Consider the following 26,969-nt stretch of genomic DNA (forward strand, 5'->3'; position numbering starts at 1 on the left):
CACATGTGCTGTTTGTCATAATACCTTGCAGAGCTGTGCTTTCCGTTGGTGGTTTTATGCAACTGTTGCTATTCAAGGCTGTAGACTGTCTTGATGTACAGTTTGTTCAAGGCAGCCACTGCTTTGAGGGACATGCTAGTTGTTTGGGCACTGGCTATCATACCCTGAGAACCTGGATAGTTAACCCTTTTAGTTCAGTACAGAAACCAGGACCAGAGGACAGTTGGAAATTAAGTGGAGATAAGACTTATAAACAGAGGGAAGGAGACATCTCTTTACACAGAGTGGTGAGGTTATAGAATGGGTTACCTAGTTTTTATATTTTCAAGAGGACCCAACGTAATAAATCACTCAACTTTTAGTTTTTTTTTGTGTAAAAATTACAGTACATTAAAAACATTACAAAATAGTACTGCAAAGTACTACAGTACAAATAAATTGTACAGCAAAGGGTTACAAGAACCCCAAATACGTGCTCTAGGGTGTTACAGAAATCATTTTATGAACATGATTTCTGTAATTAATGACTGTATCTTGAACTTTTAAAATGTTATTTCAATGAATATATATACCCCCCCCCCCCCCCCCCCCAAAAAAAAAAAAAAAGATGAACAATAAACCTGTATTCTAAACAATTACACAAGCAAACAAACAAGTATTTCAATACATTAAGATAAATCACGAAGAGTGCATATTACTTGCCTGGCTAGTTCGCATAGCACAACATATCTCTACTAATATAATTCAATTTGAAAGTTGCCGAGAGATACAATATTAAATATGTTCTATATTGATCTTGGTCAAAAATGATCTTAGTTGGGTGTGCCACCTGGTGGACTGAATGCCATACAGCATGTATTTACTACTGAAATGCAAGGCAGAAATGCTTGTATCCTAACATTCTGTAGTATAGACTGGTATGTCCATCTTGGTTTATTGCTTGTTATATATAATTCTGGATTGGCAGCACTGGAGACTGGATCAGGTATGGCACAAGGCAATGCAATGCAAGATCCTCATCACTGAAAAGGGACAAGAGAACAGTTCAGACTCTATGCTCAGCCAAGAGACAGACTGCAAATGCTCCCAGTAATAATAGTGAAATGGTTTTATGATGTGAACTACTGTAGGAGTTAAGTCCATGAAAGTCTGTTGTGGGTAACCTCACTCAGGCCTTTGTATAAAAGGTAGAACAAATAGGGTGTACGAAATAAAATATTTTTCTCAGCCATGTATCTTGATATTTGGTTTCTGTATTTCATTACGTCTTTGAAACTTGCTTTAAAAAGTTTGAGCACTGCAAGGTTCATAACAATATGTTCTCTAGTAATACCATTAGAAGATACTTCTAGTTAGTTCCCCACAAGGGCTTTGAAAAAGAGATGCTAATTTGATTATCAGGCTCACCTTTCACACCAACACAGGCTTCCCTGCTGACAATTATGACAGTCTAGTTGAGTTCATTGCTGCTGCAAACGAGATGCATTAAGTCTGATGAATCACTTTTTTTATTACAGGGAAACTTGCCTGTGTTAAAGGTGAGACTGATAATCAAATTAGTATCGTTCGCTCACACTGATGATGCAAAAAGCCCTTGTGGGGAACTCACTTAAATCATCTCATAATGGACTTCAGTAGAAAATAAATTGGTATGAATCATGGTTCATAGGGACACTATCACACCTAGTTCACTTGAAAGTGATTCGAATCGTGGTTCACTTCCAAACAAATACATTTTTTTCAAGTTTGCTTCGGTTCGTTTCACACCAGAAAATTCAAGTGAACTTGAGTTTATTTTAAAGTGCATTCAAATGTGCTTGTTTGGTCACTTGCAACTTCATCCAGACTAGTGTTCTATTGATTTCACATTGCACTTTTTCAAAACGCACTAAGTTCTCTTGCTGATTACTAGAGCAGAAGTTCTCTCTGGAAAAACTTTTTCCATCACGCCCAACATAGAGAATATGTTAAGTGATGAGGTTGTGCTGTTGTCAGTGTTATTTTGGTTTATTTGGTGCTAACATCAAATGATTGAATATGGCACGATCATAATAAAGCCATATGTAATACATGTACTAAATCATTATTCAATTTAATACTTTTCTTTGCTTGTGACCGTTATGCTATGCTTCAAGAACACGCTTGCTGCAATAGTAATTCTATTAATAGTAATCTCAAATACTAATAGCGTCATTTCATTGAATAGCCCCGGGATGCGTCAGTTAGTAAATCAGCCCCATAGTATTTTTGTTTGTGATGTGCTGTTGTGTACATGTGACATTATGATGTTCTCATCTGGTGTGTATTTTTTTTACAAGCCCTGCATTGCATATGTACGACAAGGGGAGACACTTTCCTTGGTGCTTGCTGAAGTGTCACTTCCACGATTTCCTTCGCTGTTTGCAGCGGTTTGTTTTCAAGTGAACTGTAATACGCTTTGTTTCACATTGCAAAAAGTTGAAACGGAGCAAAAGTGGCAAACATACTGAGTCCCTTTCCAAGCAAACCAAGACCACTATTTCAAGTGATCTCAGTTCATGTGGTTTGATACGCATCCTGGTGCGATTACATGGCTCTCAGAGGTTTCACGTATCTTAGCATATCACTCCAAGTGAACCGCACTTCAATCCGCATCAAAGGGTCAAACGAACTAGGTATGAAAGTGCCCTAAGACGTGCACAAATATATGGTTGCTATAATATGTATATACAATATGCATTCACATACAGGATTAGAAACTCTCGCTCGAGGCAAATTAAAACTGATGAGGACTAGTTGATGTTTGTGTCTCAGTAGTCCTCTGGGCGAGTACTTAAAACAAATGTACTGATATACTCTCATGTTCACAGTCTTGCAATAAAATAAAAAAAATGCAGGAGTGTCAACTTTCTAACGGGGTGTAGCAGTGGTGAATACGCATTCATAATGCTTACAAAACAGTCACTCGGAACTGAAACCTCCATTCATCTCCCCTGCAATGCCAAATCCACTTAATGATGTTTTACGTTTGTGTTCTCCCTCTGCGCGGAATGCAGAGTTTACAAAAATCTGGAGATTTATACCGGGTTGCGACCCCCCGCCACAAAAGAAAAAAAAAAGACTTGAGATTAGTGTGCACATTGATGATTTCCGTATTTACTATTACAATTGTATTCATTATTGCGCATAATAGTGGGCATATTATGGAGCACGCAGATTGTACTGTGCCACACTATGGTAATCAGAATGAATATGTGATTTGTATGGTGATGCACGATAATGTATTTAAATGAGGCACCCCTCTCAGAATAATGAGATGAGCTTTATTCACACCGTATTTACTAAAGGGTGATAATCGTAGTGTGCACCTTAAAGTGAGCAATAATTTGTTAGTTTGGAAATCAGGCTTTAATCACTGATAATAGGTGCATAGGCGGCAACTCCTACAGTACAACGGGGCTCAAGCATATATATATAAAACACCCAGCTAACAATTTCATCCCGAGGACTGCGACTTTAGTGAAGACTGTGCGTGTACGGGAGTACATTAATTATTGTAGGTGTTAATTCATAGTTATTTAATCACTCACAGGCTGTAACCCAACCCCCCTCCCAAACTCAAAATTAGCAACACATGTAATGAACAATACAATAAACATTTTATTTGTGTCATCTGTGTCAAATTCAGGCAGAGCTTCATGGTCGGTAAGGTGACACAGCTGAGAGAATTTTCCCTCGGTCATCCCGTCTGGTGCTGTCAGTGTCAGTTTCTCAGCACACAGTGCAGTAATCGCTCAGTAACGAGGCGATCTGTAGGAGCGTTTACTAAGGTGCCTTTGTTAAAAAATAATAATAATAATAATAATAATAATAATAATAATAATAATAATAATAATAATAATAATAATAATAAATTTATAACAGTGTTTATTTTTTAGGAAAATAAAATTTAAGCCTAATATTTTTAGGGACCCCAATTATTATTGTTGATTCCAACTTCAGCACTTCACATAATTTTGCTAGTTTCTAACCCTGACATAGGACCTTGATTGTGAATGAATGACTGGCAAGATTAATTTTGTATTTGTTTTTAATTACAGGATTGTTAACTTTAGGTTAGGTTTATCATTATTATAATTTTATATGTATTACAAACTGACCTGGGTGGTAAGAATTTCACTTTGACTAGACAGTGCAGGTGATTCACCATTGTGACTGGCATCATGTTCAAATCCATGAGCGACTTCTGCAGAAGAATTAGGAAAAAGAAGCATCACAAACAAGTACATCACCATGACCTACACATATGGAAGGACTGGCACCTTGCATCGGCAATAAAATAAAATGTAATTAAATTAAATAAATAATACAACAGACTGAATACCTAGCTGTTCCTCTGTATCCTCCCTCTTCTCATTGGAGCAGCCACTCAGGTTTTCACCCGATAACCTGTGGCTATTTTGCGAAACAGCCTTGGGAGATCTTCCCTTCTGCTGTTTGAGGGAATGCTCAGAAACATCTGACTGTGTTGCAAACAAGTCCACGGATTCTTGACTTGAAGGACTGGCCAATTGACCGGACAAATCTGCAACAATACGCTCCTCTGCATTGCTGTCAGCAGCACCACCCTGCTTGTCCATGCTTCCATAAGGCTGCGGGAGATTCTGCATCGGGGAAGTTTTAGGAGGCAGCACTGGTAAAGTTTCATGGTTGGACTGAGGATCCGGTTTATTGCCAAAAAGAAATTCCATGAAAGAAGGAAGTACTTCCTCATTACTGGATTCCGATTCAGAAGATTCCAATCTCTGTAGCCGCCTCCTTTTTTTGTACAAAGTTTGGGAATGTTCATTCAGTGATTCTTGACTTTTACCAGCTTTCAAACTGGGATCAACTCCACCAACCCTTCCATCATCACCTACAATATAATGAAACAAAAGCCCATCTGGGGTCATAGATGATTCCTCAGATTCTTTTCGTACAGCAGCAGGGATGTTTTTCTGCGTTTGCAAACTGGGTTCCACAACTGTATGTTCTGTGACTTGCTCTTCAGCCTTTTCATTTGAGCTGCAAACCTCTGCAGTTTTCTTTGTATTATTTACTTCAAGAATTCTATTGGTGTTGCGCAAGTTGATTTCTTGATGGTTCTGGGATTCACTCAATGCAGGAAACAACAAGGCCGATATAGGTAGGGAGTTTGAATTAGGCCTGGGACTAGGACTCCTAGAACTTTTTTTTTTTCTTCTCATTGAACAACCTTTCCTTGGGAGAATTTCTTCATTAAGTGCAGTTTCTTTTCCCTTTAAAGCCTTGCTACTTTGATCTCTGTGCAAGCTGTCATAACACGCATTTTGATCAACGTTTTCCTCGTCGCTACAAACTGTGGAGCTGGTTTCTCTACACTTAAGGAATGGAGGAAGAGCAGCATTTCCAGCAGAGTCTGGATCTGTTGGCGGAATGATGCCACTGTCCTCAAAGCTAAATGGTTTAGGTTCTCCTGGGGTGTCCGGCTTTATCGCAGCCCCTTTTGAGCAAACTGAGTTTGCTATGAAGTTCAATTTGTCTGAATCATGTAGTTTATTCTCTAACCCCTCATTTTGAAAACTGATGTCATCTTCTTTTGTTACAGGGCTTGGCAGCAGATTAAATGACTTTCGTTTAGTGTTTTTAAATGTTTTCATCAATAACTCTGTGTCCAATTCGCTGTCTTCGGTTTCCGTGAGGAACTTGTTGTGAAAATGCTCTTCAGCTTCTGTAGGCTGGTCACATGCAGGTGGCATTTGTATGGCAGAAGGCTGCAGGAAGGGCTTATTCTTTTTGGAGTTTTGGAGAAAAGAAGGATCAGATTCAGTGTTTGGCACCATTGACAAAATAGAACTTTCTTCTACAACTTGGTTTTCATTACATACTTCAGATTTCTCATTTACAAGTCTAATTTCACTCATGTTTGGTTCCCCAGTGTCTTGATTGTTTGAAGCAATTACTGCAGCTTCCAGGGCAGGGTTATCCTCACTGTCTTGTAGCCTTGGACTTGTAGCTTCTAACCGCTGTAAATCTTTCTCTGATTCAAAGCAATCCTCCTCCACATTCACAGAATCAGAAACTTTTTCAACACAGACATCATTCTCTGACTTGTTGGCACTTGGTTTTCTACATCTTTTTTTGTCCCTTATTACTTCAACAGCAAGCTGAAGTCTCCGGCTTCTTCTGGTCACCCTGGTTCCAGCAACAGCTTGATTCTCACTGCTTGGATAACTATCAATCTGGATGTCTGTCAAGTTAGAAGGGCCCCCATTCTCCACACCTTGATCAAGGTTTTGAATGAGTTGGCAGCTAACCAGTGCCAATGGTCTTGCTGTTTTGGTGGAATTCTTGCGTGTGGTGCTACTTCTTTTATGACTCTTTCTTTTGTTTGACTTTCTGACATATTTTTCTCCATTCTCTTGGAAATTATGCTGCATGTCATTTCTTAAATCATTTAAAGAGTGTTCGATATCTGTTTTTTCAGCCCTTACTATTTTCCTAAGCTGCTGGTCATTAGATGACCTTCCACCACTATCGTCTCCTGTTACAGCATCTGAAATTATGTTGTGGTTTTCAGTCTGGTTTACACAGCAAGACTCCTTTTCTTGCGTTTTATTTGGACTTTTATCTTCACATCTTGGTTTCTTAATCAAATCCACAAGTGTCAATTCAGAGGACCTTTTTCTCATACTGGCTTTCTGATCCTCCTGGAGTCCTTGGTTTTCCTTGGGCGAAGTTGAAGAAAAATCATAATTGTCAGAGGAAAAACTCTTGCGAACTTGTGCACTTAGCTTCTTATCTCTCCTGTAAGTTCTCCCAAACACTTTATCCACTTGACTCCTTCGGTCATTTTTCGCAAGATTCTCCAAGGCTTGTTGCGCTATTATTTCAGTCTCGTCAGAGATGGATTCTCCATCAGAGGGACATTTTTCTGCATTGTCGTGACAATCCAGATCTACTGGCTTTTCATCCTTATTGTCTTGAATCCCAGAAACTAACGCCGTCTCATCAATTGTTGAGAGCCACTCAGTGACCTTTTCAATACTTCTACTTATCCTTTTCCTTAAACGTTTTGCAGAAGCTGTGACCATGGCAAAATCAAATTCGTGTTTACTTTCTCCATCTTGTAAACTGATTTCTTTATCCTCAGTTTGGTTGAGTGCACTCTTTCCATTTGTCACCGTTTCATTTTTATCTAAATAATGTTTTTGGCTCTCAGCCTTTTTTCTTTTGCCAAGTGTACCATTTTCTTCTTTGCTTGCTGCAATAAAATATGCATCATTTGTCTTTGCAGAACTGATGTTGGGATCATAATCTGTCTTTTGTTCTGCTGCAGTAGGCTGCTGGATCACATCTACAGCACTCCTGTATTTTCTTACTTCGGCCATCTCCTCTGATAAGCTGGCCTGACGAGTCCCAGAATTGGTTAAACAAGAGTCTTCCTCTAAACCCATCAATTCTGCAAACCCATCTTCAGCTAGAAATGCAAAACATATTAAGGTGTTAAAGAACATTGTGTTTTTTAAAATAAATTAATGACATGTTATTTTGTTTTCTGTAAACTAGCCGATAAAACGTTTTCCACTGTAAAATTGCACACTTTTTTTTTTTTTTTACTATGCTTTTACCAGACTTACTATGAATTGACTGTTTTATTATACATTTTTTTATTTACCATACCACATACCATAAAGGAATGCAATTCATTTGAGATCTCTTATTCAGACTATAAGGGCCCTATTTAGCAACTTTCGCAAACCCCTAAGGCAATCGCAAAACACTTTTAGTGGACAGTTAGTGCACCAAAGTCAGGCACAAGTGTGGGCAAACAGACTTTGCCTACCTATGTGATTTGGCAACCATGTTTTAGTGCCCACGCGGCAAGACAGCATTAGCGCTGGACATGAGGGGAGTGTCCTCATTTACATACAAATGTAGTGATTTAACAAATCAACAGTGTTAGCATTTGTGTTTCAATTGACATGTTAAAACGAGGTCTAAACTGTGGGCAAATTACATGGTCGACTATAAATACTTCTGAAACTAACAGGAAAGCAGGTAAAGAAAAGAGAGAAAGAGAAATAAAAGAAATATGGAGTGCGCACTGGATTTCTACATGGCCAGACAAAGAGAGGAGGAGGAGGAGACGTCACCAAATATTTAGAAGTCAGCTGTCTTTTCCGAGTCGACACACAATGTATGCAGCAATTTTGCCTCAACACACAAACATCTGCCAACTGCTTCAGGCTGACCTGGAAGGAGACATGCGGAGATCACACTGTTTGCCTATAGCACTAAGGGTATCCGCTGTACTAACGTACTGTGGGTTACTATAAACCCATAAACATTTTCAACCAGAATATTTGGCGAACCACACCCATAAAACCTATTTTGCTCCCGAAATGTTGGCTACCTGTTGCAATATACAAAGTATGTATAAGTGGAATTTGATTTTGTGCCAAAAACGTTTGTGTTTTTTTTTTTTTTATATATGTGAAAAACACATAATAAAAGGCTTGCAAATATTTATGGCTTTACAGTATACTGCAGACATGGGCCAGTTGACACTGCAGTGCGACATGTACCTGCAGCTTTAGTAAATCGGGCAGGAGAATGCATCCATTTCCCCGTCTCTCACGAGCTTCAACAAAATACAAAGCAGGGTTTTCTTGGGAGGTATGGGTTTCCTGGTGTCCTGGGAGCCATCGATTACACACATGTGCAGCTACGCGCAACAACACAGAATAGACACACTATATAAATCATAAGGGGACCTATTCTGTCAACGTGCAAGAAGTGTGTGATGCCAACAAATACATCACAGATGTATATGCAAACCATCCTGGCTCTGCTCATGACTCATTCATCCTTGATAATTCGCAGGTGGTAGCTGTGTTTCAGCAGCATGAGTCCGAGAGGCAATAGGTATCCACTGAAGCGGTGGCTAAGGACCCTGCTGCTCAACCCCACGACCCCTGTCGAACAGAGGTATAACCGTACCTTTAAAAAGGTGGGATGCAATGATTTTTCATTTTTTTCAGAATTCACTTGTATAGTACTGTTGGTGGGTCAATAAAAGTATCTGTGTAGTTTTAATGTATATGTTTTAATGCTAAGCATATAAAAAACAACTCTGAAGTTGACACCTCTATGAAACGTCCAGCTCACTCAAAGCTGCGGCTAATTTATGCGTGACTTCACACCAGGACAAGCTCGCCATTTCGCCCGCTGCTTTCCTGCATTACCGCTCACCAAAACACAACGCACCCAGGGGAGAGATACCATGGTAAATAGGTGTGTAATATATGGTTGCTCCAACACAGCAGGTCCATTGGTATCTCTCCAGGAGTTTCCTAAAGAGCCAATATGATGCCGGCAATGGGTGAAGTTCATGAGGAGGACCAGGAATTGGGATGCTAAGCCCAACAGCAGCTGCATCTGCAGCACCCACTTTACCAAAGACAGCTTTATCAATTTAATGATGTTCAACATGGGTGCTGTTAAAAAAGTTAAATTATATAAGGATGCAGTACCATCCATTTATCCGGATGGTACCTACAGGACAGCAGCATCGTCTTCTAGTAATAAAGAGAAAAAAAAACTAAAATAAAATCAAAATTGGGACTCGAGCGGCTGCCAGGAAAAGAGGTGCAGAGGGTTGGGGCACGATCCTATCATTTCATTATAATTATCTCTTACTGTTTGATGAAAATATGTATAAAGTGAAGCGATTATATAGCCAACAACCTCCTATGTACATTTTTAATAAATAATGTGATAAAATGATCACATTATTTAATGTTCTCGTATGCATTCCTGTGAAGTCTCTCGATTTTGTCGGAACACTCCCGCGTAAGATCTTCTGCCTCTGGATTATTTAGATCGCCAATCTTAACATAATCGTCAACTTTATTTATTTATTAATTATTGTTTTCCCCATCCGACTTGCAAAAATGTCTTCGGCTACTTTATGATGTAGGCTATATCAGATTCTAATAGGCTACAAGTTAAGAGTAAAGTATTATTTAGTGTATATGTAAGAATTATTATATTGAAGTCCGAAAAAGGAGACCTCTGGTTCTCGTGTTTTCATTTCTGTATTTGTTTTGCATATTAAATTGCGGCTGATCTGTTGCCACGGAGGTCCGACGCACTCTGTGTCTATTGCTAGGCTTTTTAAAAAGCCTACAGTGACGAAACGAGAGACTGGCTATTTTGTACGGAATTCCTGAGCTGGGAGAACGCACCTTTTGTTCTTTGTGTCTCGAAACAAAGACGATAGAGTCTGTATTGGTGTCAGCCAACCGAGTGACTAAGAACCTTTGCAGCAAGGCATAGCCTACATAGACAGTGAAGGTTATCAGGTTGTGTGTGTGTGACGCTGTGTAATTGACTGTACTATTATGTAAAGTCTGGTGTTACCTCAAGTAAATCCTATCACTATTGAACATCTTATTCTAAAAAAAAAAAAAATGTAACAATAACTAAAACTTTCAGAATACTTCAGGGTCTATGTCTTGTTTTTACTGTGAACCTGAACAATAAAAGCTCAATTTTTTTGCAATCTGCCTCTTTGCTGTTTTGTATACTTCCTATCAGTCACTGATGTTCTGCCCAGTTAAATACCTGTGAGGGAGATAATTAGAGGTCCCTCACCTTTATTGAGGGTGGCATAGTCGAAACATACAATTGATAATTTAACCTTGTTTGATTAATAACTAAATTCCAGTAACATGCTACAGCAGGGATGCATAGATGCAATCAAGTGATATTATGGGCAGCAGTGTGGAGTAGTGGTCAGGGCTCTGGACTCTTGACTGGAAGGTCGTGGGTTCAATCCCTGGTAGGGGATACTGCTGCTGTAACCTTGAGCAAGGTACTTTACCTAGATTGCTCCAGTAAAAACCCAACTCTATAAATGGGTAATTGTATGTAAAAAATAATGTGATATCTTGTAACAATTGTAAGTTGCCCTGGATAAGGGCATCTGCTAAGAAATAAATAATAATAATATTCTTCAAAATAAATTCACCGTCTGAATAAGGATGCTTGGCACAAGCTTTTCACTAAAAGCAGGCATGAAAATACCTCCAAGAATCAAATTCAAATTAAAAAACCAGAAACACTGACATATATAAAAAAAAAAAAAAAAAGTCATGTGCTACTCTACCATCAACAGACTACAACAAACCACAGAAGAGAGAGAAGTGCAAATGTTTAACATTGTGAAGTCAATATAAATGAAGCACAAGACCAACATTTCTGATCTGTTTGATTTAAGATGCTAAAACATCCAAACCGGTAACATCGCTTTCATTTTTGTCCTCCATCTACAGCATTTGTTTACAAAAGTGAATGTCCTGACGTGACGTCACACAAGCGCACTCTTCCGGGTAGTTCTTGAAGGTTTTTGAAAACGGTCTAACCACAAATTTGCCTTTTTTTCCCCACTTTATAAGTGGCGATTGGGAATGAAACTCTCAGGACATGTATAGAAAGTTTAGCCGTCTAGATGCCGATGTTTGGATGTCTCTAGGGGAACACTACAGTAGACTCCTGGGTAGGTTAGCAAAATCATCCTGGCTAGTTGTGTTTTACATAGCATGGCTCTCCGTAATGTGATGTTGAACTTACAGAGCAAAGATTACAGGGTTTGAGGGAAGCAGATGCTTAACTTGAAGCCCCAGTGGTGGAGGGTGCAGATGCTGCAAGTGCCAGGCAGGTCAGACAAAGCCTTAGAGATGACTTTTTTTTTCCCGTAAGGTTGCTAAAAATAAACATTTGTAGTCTTGCTTGAGGGGTTTGGTCATGCCATCTGTTTGCTATCGCAGATGCACAGGTGCTCTTAAAGGGAATGTTGAATCCTTACTTCCCATAGTGTGCTTTGAATGGCTGGGTGCATAATTCGCTATTTGATTGGTGTTAGCTATCGCGGCGGTTTGCGAACGCGACCATTTTTGCCCAAGTGAAAACAGCTGTGCACATATTTGCAAAATAGGGCCCTAAATGTTAAATTGCTACATTTATAGCAGTTTATATCACCTTAATGTACACATCTACACCAATTTTTGTGAGGATAGAACCTCTAGTCTTAGTTTTACAGCAATATACAGTGTTTTAGGAGAAAAAGCATTATAAAGAATATAGAAAATATGGCAAAAACTAAGCGAGGAAATAGCAATTTTAGGGAAATAAAATGTACACCTATTCATTTTGCTCATTGTTCGGTTTGTCCTTAAGAATATAATAGAATTTACAAATGAGTGTAAACCATTCGGCCCATCAATACTTCCTTTTGTTCTTTATGTAGATTATGTACCCCTTAACTGAGGAGCATGGTACAACTTAGCCCTTTGCAGACTGTAAAAACTACCCTTTCTGAGGTCCAACTGCCATTACTTGACTTTAGGTCTTTTATCAGTGCAAATACCCATCAAAAAGTATACAGTATTATATCTGTCACCCCATCTAAAAATCTATACATTCTTGGTTATGCAAAACAATTTAGTATGCTCTCCTGTAATGGGTGAGATTTGAAGCCATGGTATATAGTAACCAGAAGTTGATTGTCTAGTCTGACAAAGGCTTTTATATAAATATGAAAAAAATAACTCTAGTAATCGCGTTGTATGCATTTACGTCATCAATCTAATTCGATCAGAATTATAATGGGCTGTCTGCAAAGGGTTAAGTAGTAAAAACTAATAGGTTAACTATATTTAGATGGTATAATCTTTTAAAGACATAAGCTAAGATGATGCAATATGTGTGACCACTAATGTAGTTTTAAGACAAGTCAAAAGCGTACCCTGCTAGAAATTATAATTGCTTAATTCACTGTTAAATTAAATTCCTTCTAAATTATGCTGACATGATTCTCAGACTTTAATTACTGTAGACTGCATCTCTCTTCCTGCCCCCTCCCATTGTTTTCCCATCAGCTAATCAATCTACTTTGTTTCATTTAGCATTTTCAATTTCACAGTGAACCTGTTTCCAGTAAATGTCATACCAGCAGTAGAAGATACCATCTCCAATTCAATCTGCCTGTTTGATGGGATGTCATTTGTTCCATCACAGCCTCTCTCCCAAGATTTAGCTTCTACATTAGTCTTTTTCCCATTCGCTTGTGCTTGATTAAATCCACTCTCTTCGGCTCTGTCAAAATATATGAAAAATGTGCAATAGAAACGTGACCATGTGAATTATTAACTTCATCTGAACTAGAAGCAACTAACATTAAAGTTCTAGCAGAAAGAAATGCCATTTGTTGTTTTTTTTTTGTTTGTTTTTTTTACCACATTTGAATCAGAAATCATTCAAAGATTTGGGATACAGGACAATCCAGGCTTCCAAAGTTTAGTCATTATGAGGCTGCATAAAACTCCTGAACAGTGTCAATAGGAACCCTTTACCCTTTAATGTAAATTGTGAGGTATTGCATGATCAAATTATAGGCCTACATATCATATAAGACAGCATTCAAAAAGAATGTCCTGTGAAATTTACAAAAATAAATCACCAGCAAAACAGTAATGACTTCTGAAAACACTAAGAATAGTAAAAAATATAAGAAAGAAAGGGATTGCTATATAATTTTATGTCACATGTTTCGCTACTCAAGTTCTGAGTCTAAAGGCACAACTTACCTTTCACAAAATGTGTTCGTGTGTTTGCCCCCGATTTAAATGAAAAATAAACTGTTAATACTTGTGTTAAGTAATTTATTTCAAATCACTTAATATTTTTTAAGTGCGCTTTTTCTTTGTGTGTCGGGTTTGAAACATAAACGTTGATATTCAGAAGATCCCTCGGGCTATCGTTTTCTTAAAGGGAATGTCAGTTACTCCTGATTTGCTAGCAGATTCTGACTCCCACTTTCTCTTCGCTGGTCAGCGTGAATGGAATTCCGTCAGCGCCCCACTCAAACTCCCTTCAAAACACACAAGTAGGAGACGGCACAATACGACACATTCGTAAAGCACTGTGCCCTTACCTTTGCGTTTTACCCAGTTTACCCCAAATCCTGCCCGAAGAGCCATATTCGAAAAACAAAACGTTTATGCTCAGTTAAGCATGTTGTCTCATTGTGAAACCATTAACTTGGCCCTAACACTCATGTGTTGTTTTTGAATATGGCTGTAAACCTTGTCTGGAGCACCCATAGAAATTAAAGTAGACCAAGGCTTTAAGCTTATCTTAGCAGTATGAGAAACATTTACCAGTCCCCTTTATGTGTTGAAATTCTTCTGGTTATTTTTGCATGTTTTTTTTTTTCCAAATTAAACTATATAGATGTGCACAGGAGTGATCAGAACATTTGCATTTCTGAACTACCCAAAACATTTCAATTATAATGCAAGGGTAGCCAGCGATCAGGTTGATCACGTTAGGAAGAAAATACATTTATATAGTTATTATACTGAATCCTAAATGACCGTAATACTGATCGGGAAGTTAGAGAATGCATTCAACTGAAAGGGTGACTTTTTAAACAATGTGTGTGTGCTTACCCATTAATGTCTTTCTTCTTAAACAGCTCTTCCTCAGATGAGTCTAAACACACACACAAGATACTTAACATTATACAGTAGTTTACTGTATATTATTCACAAGTGCAGAAAAATTATTTAAGTCTGAATAGCTAATGCTTACAACAAAGAATCAAATAAAAACTTTAAGAAAAGTACTAATTAATTATTTATTGAAAATGTCATTTAATAATCACTTTCATGATCTGTCTTCTTGGACCACAACTTATACAAGAAATCCTTTCAAACTTGCTAGTTGAAAATACTTACTTATTTCAATGCACAACGGCACTGCAGACTCTAGTTTCAGTCTTTTATTTCGCTGTGACACTTTCCTCACCACAACATCAGAATCCTCTATAGTTAACTGTCCTTCCTGCAAAGACAGGAAATGTTTACCTAGAGTTGTAAACACATGTACAAATATACACATATACAAAGTCCATGCGGTCTATTTGAACGATCTATGCAGTATATGTAATAATTCTACTGTATTCAAGGCTCTCAGATGCGTACAGCCCCACCGTGTTGTGTGTTTTTGTTTTTTTTTGTTTTTTCCCCCCAGTCATCCAAGTAATACAGCTGTATTGTGTGAAGTGCAAGCTTCAGAATGCTGACAGGCTCATACTTCCCGCTGTGGAGAACTGGAAAACAAACTACGGATCAGAGCGAACTGAAGGACTGAACACTATACCGAGTTGTGCCCCTTTCAAATGACCTGTTTACGGTTTTTAGAAGTCTTCACAGGTCTACCCAGACCCGAGGACTTAAAATTTAGCAGTGTAGCACACCTCAGTAATGCACAACCAAGCTATTGCTATAAAAGATTATCTTTGGTACTAAAAATCGTTGTTTACAATTCAAGTGTAAAAATAAAAGCATTCGTATTTTAACAGTGTTTTTTCCCAGATTTAATGTAAATGGGGCATTTTTTCCTAGATTTAACCAAAAAAAGTTCTGATTTAGCTTAAGACAATAACGTTAACAAACACATTCTTAAATTTTGAAATGTGTAAATTATTTTGGCATTGTAGTATGCAGAGGGGGCTGGGAAGCGGAGAGATTGGTTCTCGGAGTATAAGGGCAGCTCTGCACAATGCCAAATCAAACACTTCGATGGGTTCATTTAGCTGGCAAAATAAATATTTATTTTGTGAAAACCCAAAATTATTTTTTCAGATTTCATTGCTGAATAATGTTTTTAAATTTATCTGTTGGGTAAATGTTGAATCGCCAAATGTTAAAAAAAAAAAAGGAAAAAAAAAAAAAAGATTCTATACAATTTTGAAAACTTCTAAATATGTGTTTGTTAACATTTAGCCTATGTATTTAGCTGAATCTGGACTTTCTGTGGTTAAACCTAGGAAAAAAATACATAATTTTACACTAAATCCAGAAAATAAACCCCTATTAAAATACAAAGTGTGTGTGTGTGGGGGGGGGGGGGGTCGCAACAAAATGTATGGTAAGTAAGGAGGGGGTGGCATATAAAGTTTGCGCACCACTGGCTTAGTGCACCGTAGTAGATAGGGGCAGGGCTCAGCCAAACGATTCACATGCTCGAGGCGTGTCACACTTGTTTGTTTTATAATAAATTTGTTCGTCTATAATAAAATGACACATTTTATTAGCTTGTGCTTCAGTTAATTTATTTTCAGATAAATGTATTGTCTTTTCACTTTTACACAAAAACATATTATATTTATTTATTTAGTCCTCTGCATTAAGGAGGACATTTTATGCCAAATAAATAAATAAATAAATAAATAAATAAATAAATAAAAATGAATGAATAAAAATAAACACATAAATAGACAAATAGTCAAAATAAATAATTATAGAAATAAATAAATGTCTATATATTTATTTATTCATTTTGTCATTTATTTATTCATTTATTTAGACTTTTCCCAATTGCTTTTAACATTTCATTTTGGACATTTACATTTCTTTTTCTGCTTTGCTTTTTACATTTTGTTGTTGCAAAGACACCCGTGTCAATCAGAGCTTGTGGGCGGTATCATTTACACCATTGGCTAAACCATCAAGTGTTGTCAGTGGCGACTGATTGAGTTTGACTGCTGGCGTAATGGTGTTGAAAAATAATAGCTCAGGTGTTCGCTGCGTTTAGGTTTTTATTAGGAATTTATGCGGAGATTAGAGAACTAATTGACTTTCAGAATATATCTATTTGTAGAAAACTACTGATACAGATATGTGAATATGTCAGAATTTTACTTTTTGCTTTTTGATGTAGGTTATAGTAAAACTAACTTAATGGCTGAATTTCACTGTAGTATTAGACAAGACCTTTTTATCCTTATTAGATTTGTATTAGTAGTTTATTTGGCATACGCCTTTATCCATGGCGACTTACAGGTGCAACAGGGCAATACAAGGTTAAAGTGAAAAAAACATTACCTCAATACAGTGTAGTTTACAGTAAGTGCAAATTGAGTCAAACTGTTTCTCAAGACTACATACTTGTTTATCACAGTGCCATTTACTTCCCATCATAGCATAATTGTGTGCCATTTAAAATGTTTACAACAAAAACATTAACCAAGAAAAAACAAATAACTAACAAGGTTTTTTGATTAAACCCAGCATAAAAATAAAATCAGTATAACTGTTGCTTTGCACTTTTGACTTGTGTTTTCTTCCTTCGTATTTCTTTTGCAAGTAAGAAATGTATACATGTTTTAGTCAAGGAGTGATACACAGGATAACAGTGACCTACAAATTCAACCAGCTGCTATGCTGTTACTAAAATGCATCCGTGTCTAATAAATGAAAAAGAAACCATCAAAGTATGAGTATTGTGATTATTATTTAGGTTTATCAGAGCATTTACACTGCTGAAAAATGCAGAATGGTTGTGCTTCACTGATTACCATTCAATTATTATGAGCTGAAAACTACAAAGTTCATGAGCAGCACTAAGCACTCTGAGCAAAACTCTCCATAGGCAGACGCCTGCTTCATCCACCCTAACATCAGAGTGAAAATCTAATAGCATTACAAAGGTTTAGTTACAAAGATTCCAGCTTACCACATTGTTCTCTCTCATGCCATTACTTGCTGTTTTTTTCTTGGTTCTGTTCCTGTGGCCTGTGCTTTGTATTGTCCCATCACTCTTCCATAACTCCCCACAGGAACTTTGTTCAGGAGCCTTTTTAGATAATACAGAACCTGTGTAAACTGTTAAAAAAAAATGCAATTTCAAATTACTAATTTATTTTATCAAATATTGATGCATCAACTTCTAAAAAAAGTTTCAGAGGGTCTCATTAAACTCTCATTAAAGTCTAAATGGCTAATGAGGTAATTCCAGAAGTCTTACCTTTTTTGCACTTTTACTCTATATAGATCTCATATGAGCAGTTTCAAACAAAGGATCTGTTACGGCAAATATGTTTTTAAAATGTTTATTTTTTTTTCAGCTATGACCACTGTATCTTGGTTTTTGGTCGGTTTGCACATGTACTGCACTCTAGGTTCCAGTTTGACTCCTAAACAGTTGCTTTAACGATTAAGTAGTAGGGTTCCGAAAAATATAGCGTTATACGTCCCCACGTGTTGCTACTGTTTAAATAATGCACCTGTCATTTTTATTTTCTTTGTTAACATCCTGACAACGTTTTACACTTGTAACTTTAAAGTCTGTTTCTAAGCTCTTTTCAAAATGCACTCTAGTGAACTGGGGTTTGAGATCTGTCCTCTAAATCACTGCAGAAAAAAAAATTACAACAAGTGCTCTATCTAGTGTTTGTACATGTAAAAGTTTAACAGACAGGGGGCCTCCATAAACCCCCATATTTAATATAAGGTGTGCTAAAGATTGTCGTTTTCAAGTTGAATTCCAATTTGATAAGCAGGTCTCTAGATATGCTTGTAGAGTAAGTGCGACATACCCACAGTCAAAAGGTCGTCTCCGCGTGTTTCTTTTGCATTTAGCCACCACGTGCGCTCAATAAAAAGATGATGCTTCTATTATCAGCGTATGCAAGCTATGAATGGCAGAATACAATAAATGTACTATTGGTTTATTATTTTTAGAAAAGCTCATGTTAAGCCTGTTAATGACATTACATTCTGGCTAAGGTTATATTTCCAGCCACAACAGTTACACTTACATTCAGTTCCAGTGTCCTGTTCGAATCCGTGGATGGTTCTCAACAGACCCTCAACAAGCAATTTGAAGCGAGGGCTATCCTGCAAACTCCTGCAAAGACACACATACAGTGCCCTCCTTAAGTATTGGGGCAGTGAAGTCAAAATTGCTATTTTTGCTGTACACTCAAGCAATATGAAAATACGAGTAAAAGATTAAAATGAGGCAAAAGTACATATTGTCACCTTTTACTTCTGGTGGTTTCAAGGCATACTGTAAATGTTCAACCAACTAAGAATAACAGCACTTTTAGAGTTCCATCCCCCCATTTTATGTGAGCATAAGTATTGGGACAATTAAACTTAAAGCAAATATAAGTAGTATAAAAGCTAGTATTTAGTCACAAATCCCTTGCATGCAATAACAGCTGAGTCTGAGACCCATTGACATCACCAAACTCTTGTATCGTCCTTTGAGATGCTTTGCCAAGCCTTTACTGCAGCCATTTTCAGCGGTTGCTTGTTTTGGGGAGTTTCTGACTCCTTTTCAGCAAGTGAAATGCATGTTCAATCAGATTTAAATCAGGAGATTTACTTGGCCAGTCTAAAACGCTCCACTTTTTTCCCCTGATGAACTCCTTGGTTGCGTTGGCAGTGTGTTTTGGGTCATTCCACTGTTGCATTGTGAAGCGCCGCCCAACGAGTCTGGTGGTATTTTCTTGTACATTGGTAGCCAAGATGCTTCTGTACACTTCTGAAGTCATTTTGCTGCTGCCATCATTCGTTACATCATCAATAAAGATGAGTGAGCCCGTTCCAGAGGCAGCCATGCATGCCCATGCCATGACACTACGCCCACCATGCTTCACAGATGAGGCGGTATGCTTTGGATCATCTGCAGTTCCTTTTTTTCTCCACACTTCTGCCTTCCCATCACTTTGATAAAGGTTAATCTTCACCTCATCTGTCCACAAAACTCTGTTCCAAAACTCTACTGGCTCATCTCTGTACTTTTTAGCAAATTCTAATCTGGCCTTTCTGTTTTTGGTGCTGATCTTTGCAGAGGTTTGCATCTTGCAGTGTAGCCTTTTCTGCTGCCGAAGTCTTCTGCGAACAGTAGATTGTGACACTTTCACCCCAGCATTCTGGAGGTTGTTGGTGATTTCACTGACACTTATTTTAGGGTTGTTTTTCACAGCTCTGGTCATTTTTCTGTCATCAACTGCTGTTGTTTTCCTTGGCCGACCTGGTCGTTGCCGATTGCTGAAGACACCAGTGGTTTCTTTCTTTTTCAGGACATTCCAAACTGTTGATTTGGCTATGCCCAACTTTTGTGCTGTGGTTCTAATTGAGTTCCTCTTTTCTTTTAGCATCCAAATCGCTAAAAGAAAAGACAGCTCCCTAATCTTCATGTTGGATTATGCCTACTGACACCAAACGCAGACTCCAAAGGCAAAAGCAAAGGATAGAACTGAGACTACACATTCACAGCTCTTATGTGTGAACAATCAATGCAACAGGAAACACCTGATCAATTAGAAACACCTGTGAGAAAAATGTCCCAATACTTATGCTCACATAAAATGGGGGTATGGAACTCTGAAAGTGCTGTTATTCTTAGTTGGTTGAAACAGCCAGAAATAAAAAGGTGACATTCTGTACTTTTGCCTCATATTCATCTTTTAATCGTATTTTCATATTGCTTAAGTGTACAGCAAAAATAGCAATTTTGACTTCACTGTCCCAATACTTACGGAGGGCACTAATATATATATATTATATATATATATATATATATATATATATATATATATATATATATATATATATATATATATATATATATATATATAGTATTTATTTTAAATTTTCCTCCCAGCATCTGAAATGACCAGTCAAGCATATCTACAAAGAAGGGAATCTGTTTTTTTGTGGTTATACAGAAAAGTCTGACATCTTTATGACTCTTTTTCCTATACCAGGTTAATTACAGAAATAACTTGTTGCTTTACTTTAAGTACTGTATGCCCTATGTTCCCGCTCTTCTGCTTCTTGCAAATTAACATTTTTCATCCAGATCCCAAAAGTGACAATTTTGTAAATGGTCAAACCTTTACTTCCATAACACTGAAAATTAGTTGCAAGTTTACATTTCTATGCCAAGATAAACCATCATATCATACAGGACTAATGACATACTTTACCTTTTGGTTACATCCGATTTGCACAAAGGACACTCTGCCAAACCCCCCTTCTTTCTGCTGAGCAAATTCAACATGCACAACCTGAAAACCAACAACAAACAGCTGCATTATCAAACAAGTCACACAGGCCAAGTACAAAATAAGTGAAACAGGCTCAACTGGGGCTCAAATCTCCCCACCCCACCCCCTCTTTAGCCCCTTTCACAATGGCATGCTCTATCCAGGTCGAGACCCAGTGTTATGCAGGACGGCTATGCGATTTCACACTGCTTTTGAAGCAGGGTCGACCTGGGTCACAGAAGAAAATACACAATGCGCGTATCAATGTCCCGGAAGCAGTATGTTACAGACTCTTCCATCCAAGCTTCTCTAGATTAGATAGTCAGCCCAAATGTTTATTAGAGCAAATGTTTCTTCATCCCTGCTGCAATCTGGCTCATGGTGTCTCAATCAACAATCAACCCGGGTCAAAGCATGTCGACCCACATCCTGAGGTGGGTCGCTGCCAACCTGGGTCAACCCGGGTATGACCCAGGTACATGGTTTCACACTAGACGGGATTGTGACCCAGGTAGCAGAACCCAGATCAGGACCCGGGTACGAGTACCAGTGTGAAAGGGGGCTTTACATTCAGTACCAAACTCGGTAGCTCATGGGAAATCTGAGCCATGCTTGCACTTGTTAAACTTGGTTGAGGATGAAATTGTCCCATCCCCTTTAATGTTTTTTTTTCCTGTCTTTAACCAACTAGCTGCTTCTATAGACCTACGTGCTTTCAGCAAATACCATGCTTTGACCCAGAAGACACTACTGAGGTGAAATGACCCAGGAATTGCAAGTGCAATGGACTTCCTTGGAATAAAGTACAAAATAAATCTTTAACCAGTAGCAGATATCCGGTTTTAAAATAAAAATACATGGTTACTCAAATGTATTTCTTTCAAAACTGCACATTTGAGACCTATGTAGCTAATGTAAGTGCAAAACAGGTAAGATTTAAGGAATTGTTTTGTTAAATACAATTACTTTAACTTTACAAAATAGAGACAGTAGCAATGTACTTTTTTCTGAACAGGAGGAAACTAATTAATCACTTCAAAAGCACAGGATCCCAAAGGGCAGACACATTATACAACAAAATACTGCTTTCAAATTACCATCGGATTAATATTCTAATAAGGTCAAATAAAGATCAATTACACATCCTATTAAAAGACCAAACAAACCATTTGCAATTAGCCTAGACTGACCTCGGGAAATGCTATATATTTTCCTTAACTGGCTACCAACGTAGCTTGCAAGCTAGCTTGATTAAACATTAATACATCACTGTAAGAGTTATTACTCTAATTTACTCCATGTGCATCTGCTTCGATTCTAACAATTACATGTAAAGCCAGGCAAAGCTACTGTTAATATTCCAATCACTGTGGAGATGAGAGATTGAACTTAATTACTGATTAACGGTACTAGTTCTCAGTACTCAGGTTGTCCTGGTTACATGATTTACATCATCAGAAAGTATAAGAGGAACTTAATTATATATATTTCCATTATAAATAATATATCCTATTTACCAACAAAATAAAAATGGTTGACTTCGGTCTTCTTAAAGTAATTGCTCCATAAATGTTCTCCAACCATTCACTGTATATATCTCAAATGTGTTTTGAACACACATATTTAATATTAAGTCATGATATCTGGTTGTAAACTAGGTTAGAAATATCTGTTTGCAAGCCATGTTTTTAAACTGTCTTGCACTTCCTGGAGAGTGAAATTGTCCCCAGCCCTGAGCCTTCTTTCCTGTTAGTAACCAACCAGCTGCTTCCCCTAATGACTGGCATGCATTGCAGCCAGTTAGATGCTTTGACCTCCAAAGACACAGCTGGGGTGAAATGACCTAGAAGACAAGGCAAGCAAACAGAATTGTCTTTAACCTAGAGAAGTATCAGATGTTATGTTTTAAAATGAAAATGCATGTTTGCGTTAACATGTGTTTCTTTCAAAACTGCATATCTGAGACTTATATATTGAAAAAATTGCAAGACAGATAAGATTTATAATTGTTTTTGTTAGCTACGACCATAAGAAAGCTTTGCAACAGATTGGCAACACCATCAAACACTTAAATTGTTAGAATAAGAGTCAATCCTGTGAGAATTGAAACTGGGGATTCTGGGTAGAATGGACATACTATATGGGGACATGGGACTCTACCCAGGGCTTAGAGGGATCAGTCTGAAGAGCAAATCTAAGATTAAGAAAAGAAAGGTGGCTGGACTCAAGTCCCTGGACTATTACTCTTTATACATCAAACCTGTTTTAAATAAATCAATCCCTGGTTTTACAAGGCAGTCACAGCTTAGGGAAATTAGAGGAACAGTGGGTCATAACAGAATTTTGACTGGTCTAAAACCAGACATTTAATGTGAATGTGAGCAGAAGGAAATATGATTTGAAAAAAAAAAAATCACTGCATTTTAAGAACACATAAATCACTGTTCATACAGTTGTTTATGTTTATGAGAGGAATAACTGCCTCCCTACACCTTACATCCAAGTGGGCTGCCCCTTCTGTCACATTATAGCTTCTTAGCAACATTTATGAGTAAAGCCTAAATCAAACTGCTATGCAGTATAAGTCTTACATTTTTTTCAATCCCCTGTATTGTCACAATTTTTTTTCAACAGGACTGAATGGGACTAGTAGTTTTCCCCATCAGTATGTTTAAGACTTTATAACTATACAGTAATGTAACACAGAGATTGCTTTACTCGACTTTGTGCTCTTATGCAATTTAGAGAAAAGCATGACACTCAGCCAGTATGAGCAATTTGAGATAAATCTTTCCAATTAGCTTTAGTGTCATTAAGGATCTGCATTTAAAAAGATTAGTCTAAAAAGAATGAACTGCTGCATAGATTAATTAAAGTTAATTCAGCTTAACATATCATTGTGACACTGCTACTGTCAGACATGTTCTGCATTCAAACTCAGTTAGCGAGTTTAATAAAAAAAAATAATTATATTTACATTAAACTAATTAACTAGTAATTTCTCTTCCAGGCTCTAAAATTACATTTTTCTTACATTCAGTTAGATATTATGTAAAGTACTGTAGAGTTCTCTGAAACAAACAAAAATGCTGTGTCTTTTTTTTTTATTATTTATTTTTTTTCTTCTTCTTCTTATTTTCTCCCAATTTGGAATGGCCAATTATTTTATTATGCTCAGCTCACCGCTACCACCCCTGCGCTGACTCGGGAGGGCGAAGACGAACACACGCTGTCCTCCGAAGCGTGTGCCGTCAGCCGACCGCTTTTCTTCACACTGCGGACTCACCATGCAGCCACCCAAGAGCTACAGCGTCAGAGGACAACACAGCTCAGGCAGCTTACAGGCAAGCCCGCAGGAGCCCGGCCAGACTACAGGGGTCACTGGTGCACGGTGAGCCGAGGACCCCCTGGCCGACCTAACCCTCCCTCCCCCCGGGCGACACTCGGCCAATTGAGCGCCGCCCCCTGGGAGCTCCCGTCCTCGGTCGGCAAAGGAATACCCTGGACTCGAACTCGCGACGTCTAGACTATAGGGCGCATCTGGCACTCTACGCAAGTGCTTTTACTGGATGCGCCACTCGGGAGCCCCTAAAAATGCTGTGTCTTTTAGTGAACTTGCTGTGCACTTATAAAACAGTCCCTCAAAATCTGTGTTAGATTTGCTTCCCTTCCCCATTTGCAGTTACTGTTACATTTTATAAATGCTACTGGTCACACACACCAACTTATTTCACATTTTTTACGTTCTACTTTAGTTTTTCAAGTGTTTTTAGAGCTATTTTACAATAAGCAATGCTTGTCAGCTACTGTATTATTCCCTGCAAATATTATTTTATTTTCTATCTACACTGGGCAACTTTTAATTTTTTTAGTACTGCTGGCAATATTACTAGCAATGTCATGAATATTTAACATGGCACCGTCCAAGGTTGCTGCTGCTTGTGTCTCGTGTATTGACGATAGTGTCTTGAAACAGAAAAGACGATACCAGGAGATTCATGATCCACAGCTACAATAAATAAATGCGACAAAATAATTATGTTGTGTTGAGTTTCATGGCATAGAATAAAAAATATCCTTATGGCTTTTTAAATAATATTCTGTATGGGTACTAGCGCTGCACTAACCGATTATTCGGTTGTTGGGATTTAGCTCTCCACAGAAACCAGGTGCTAATAATCAGGGGGAGGGTCATTAGTGTTGTTTGGGCGGGTTTTACCATTCACAGTGAAACGAGTGAAGAAACAGCTGCTTAAATTTGTGTTTACTGCTGCTTGTCTTACTCTGTGGAGAACAGCGACCCACACAACAAGCAGCTGCTGCTTCAGTTCATGCAGCTGCTGCTTCAGTTCATGCAGCTCTAATGGGTACTATCCAAAAACAGCTCTTAACCTTTAAAATGTATTTAAGAGATGATGGCCTCTTAACTAAAGAAACAATTTACATTAAAGCTAGAAAAAAAGCTAGTCATATTGCTCCCGATCAGACCATCGCTGCATGGTTTCGAGCAATCTTGCTTGGCATTTCAAACAAAGCAATTCAATGGAAATTTGCTGACTAGTAAATATTGTCCAGTCTAAACTGGCATTAAAGTGTAATTTACCCCAATGACCACTAGGGGTGCTGGGAATCCCACCTTTACAAACAATGTTTTCTTTTTAGAAAAACAACAATTTGTAGATATCTACCATAACATTGTACATACAAATCAGCTAGAAAAAAAATATAATGAAAAATCCACCCCTATTTTCAGCCAGTTCCCCCATACAATGTTACCAAAAAAATGAGATTTTAAGAACAGGATCATAGAGCAACAACCATCTGAAAAGTATCTTTTTTTATAATTTTAAAATCTTAAGTGACAATGGGCCCTATTTTCCACTGTGCTGTAATGGCAATTTTCTTATCCCTTAAACTGGGAAATATAACTTAAATTAAGGGCATTTGTAACATAACTTAAGGTTAAGTAGAAAATCAATCTGAATTGTATTTTACATCCATTAAGTAAAATCACAATATACAATAATATACAGTATACATATAATCCTTAGGAGGTTCCAGATAAGGTACAGCCAGTTAAAAGCAGTCAACTAGAATCACTCTGAATGAATGTATTGTAGACGAGCTTCAGTGTTTGATTGCCAGCACGTCACCTTTATAACTGTAACCAAATAACATCAAAATCTACTTGTAATCACTAAACACTTTGTGATACTCAAAGACCAAATCTCAGCCCACAAAAGTTTCCAACATTGTACCTTTTTTTCTTCTTTAGCAGCATATTTGACAGACTGACTATAGCTTGTTTATACTAGTGTTGGGACGAACACAGGATTTTCATATTCGCTCATAATATAAATATTTGTTCGTTTTCAAAAAGTAATAAAAGCCATTATATTGCTCAAAATGCAGGCAGAGACAGCATAGCAGCAGGGGCAGGGGGCGTGACCCCTGTGTGTGTGCCTTTATTTTACATGTCTGTATTTAATGCATATAAAAATCACTACACAACACTTTTTTGGGCACTTTTAAAGCGAGGCATTTCAGAATGACATGCTTGCCTTTTTCCTGTCCCATGAGATTCTGACTCGGTCTAAAGCAGCACAACATGTTTTTTACCCAGATGGCCTTCCACAGAGATCACTATGCGTGAGCGTGCATAATCCGGTTTGTTTACTTTTTGCTGTGTAAAACTTTTATATAGAAGCTCAAAAGCTGCTGTGTTGAACCTGTGTTTTTTTATATATTAAATCTCACATATCACACAGAGCTCTTTTTCATTTGCCATTTTTTAAACTGTCGCGCAACTTCTGGTGAGGCAGTAAATAAGCGCAAGGTATTTATGTCGTTTCTAGCAAATACGAACATCTGATTTTGTATCCTAATACATGTCAAAAAATATTTGTTTGAACATTCGAATATTTGTCCCAGCACTAGTTTATAGTATTTAAATCTTTATTGTATATAAATACTACACTTAAGTTTTCCATTTGCATTGATAACTTTTACTAGCCTTGCAAGAATAAGACAACTATTTAAGCTACTGGTAATAAATGTGTTG

The 26,969-nt window shown here is 37.7% G+C and overlaps 1 protein-coding gene across 4 annotated transcripts in view; it reads right to left on the reverse strand.

Annotated features, from left to right (window-relative positions):
* The window catches only part of LOC117433289 (breast cancer type 1 susceptibility protein homolog), a 115,235-nt gene that overhangs the window by 85,734 nt on the left and 2,532 nt on the right, over positions 1-26,969 (reverse strand). For all 4 annotated transcript variants that reach the window (XM_059006549.1, XM_059006547.1, XM_034055425.3 and 1 more), the window contains exons 4-11: positions 20,849-20,929; positions 18,668-18,756; positions 17,584-17,732; positions 14,802-14,907; positions 14,514-14,556; positions 13,013-13,158; positions 4,364-7,477; positions 4,140-4,225 (exon numbers count right to left, since the gene is read on the reverse strand). In XM_059006549.1, coding sequence (XP_058862532.1) covers positions 4,140-4,225; positions 4,364-7,477; positions 13,013-13,158; positions 14,514-14,556; positions 14,802-14,907; positions 17,584-17,732; positions 18,668-18,756; positions 20,849-20,929 — 3,814 coding nt within the window. The remainder of the gene's footprint in view (positions 1-4,139; positions 4,226-4,363; positions 7,478-13,012; positions 13,159-14,513; positions 14,557-14,801; positions 14,908-17,583; positions 17,733-18,667; positions 18,757-20,848; positions 20,930-26,969) is intronic.

Source organism: Acipenser ruthenus, chromosome 33, assembly GCF_902713425.1.
Source record: "Acipenser ruthenus chromosome 33, fAciRut3.2 maternal haplotype, whole genome shotgun sequence".
NCBI lineage: Eukaryota > Metazoa > Chordata > Actinopteri > Acipenseriformes > Acipenseridae > Acipenser > Acipenser ruthenus.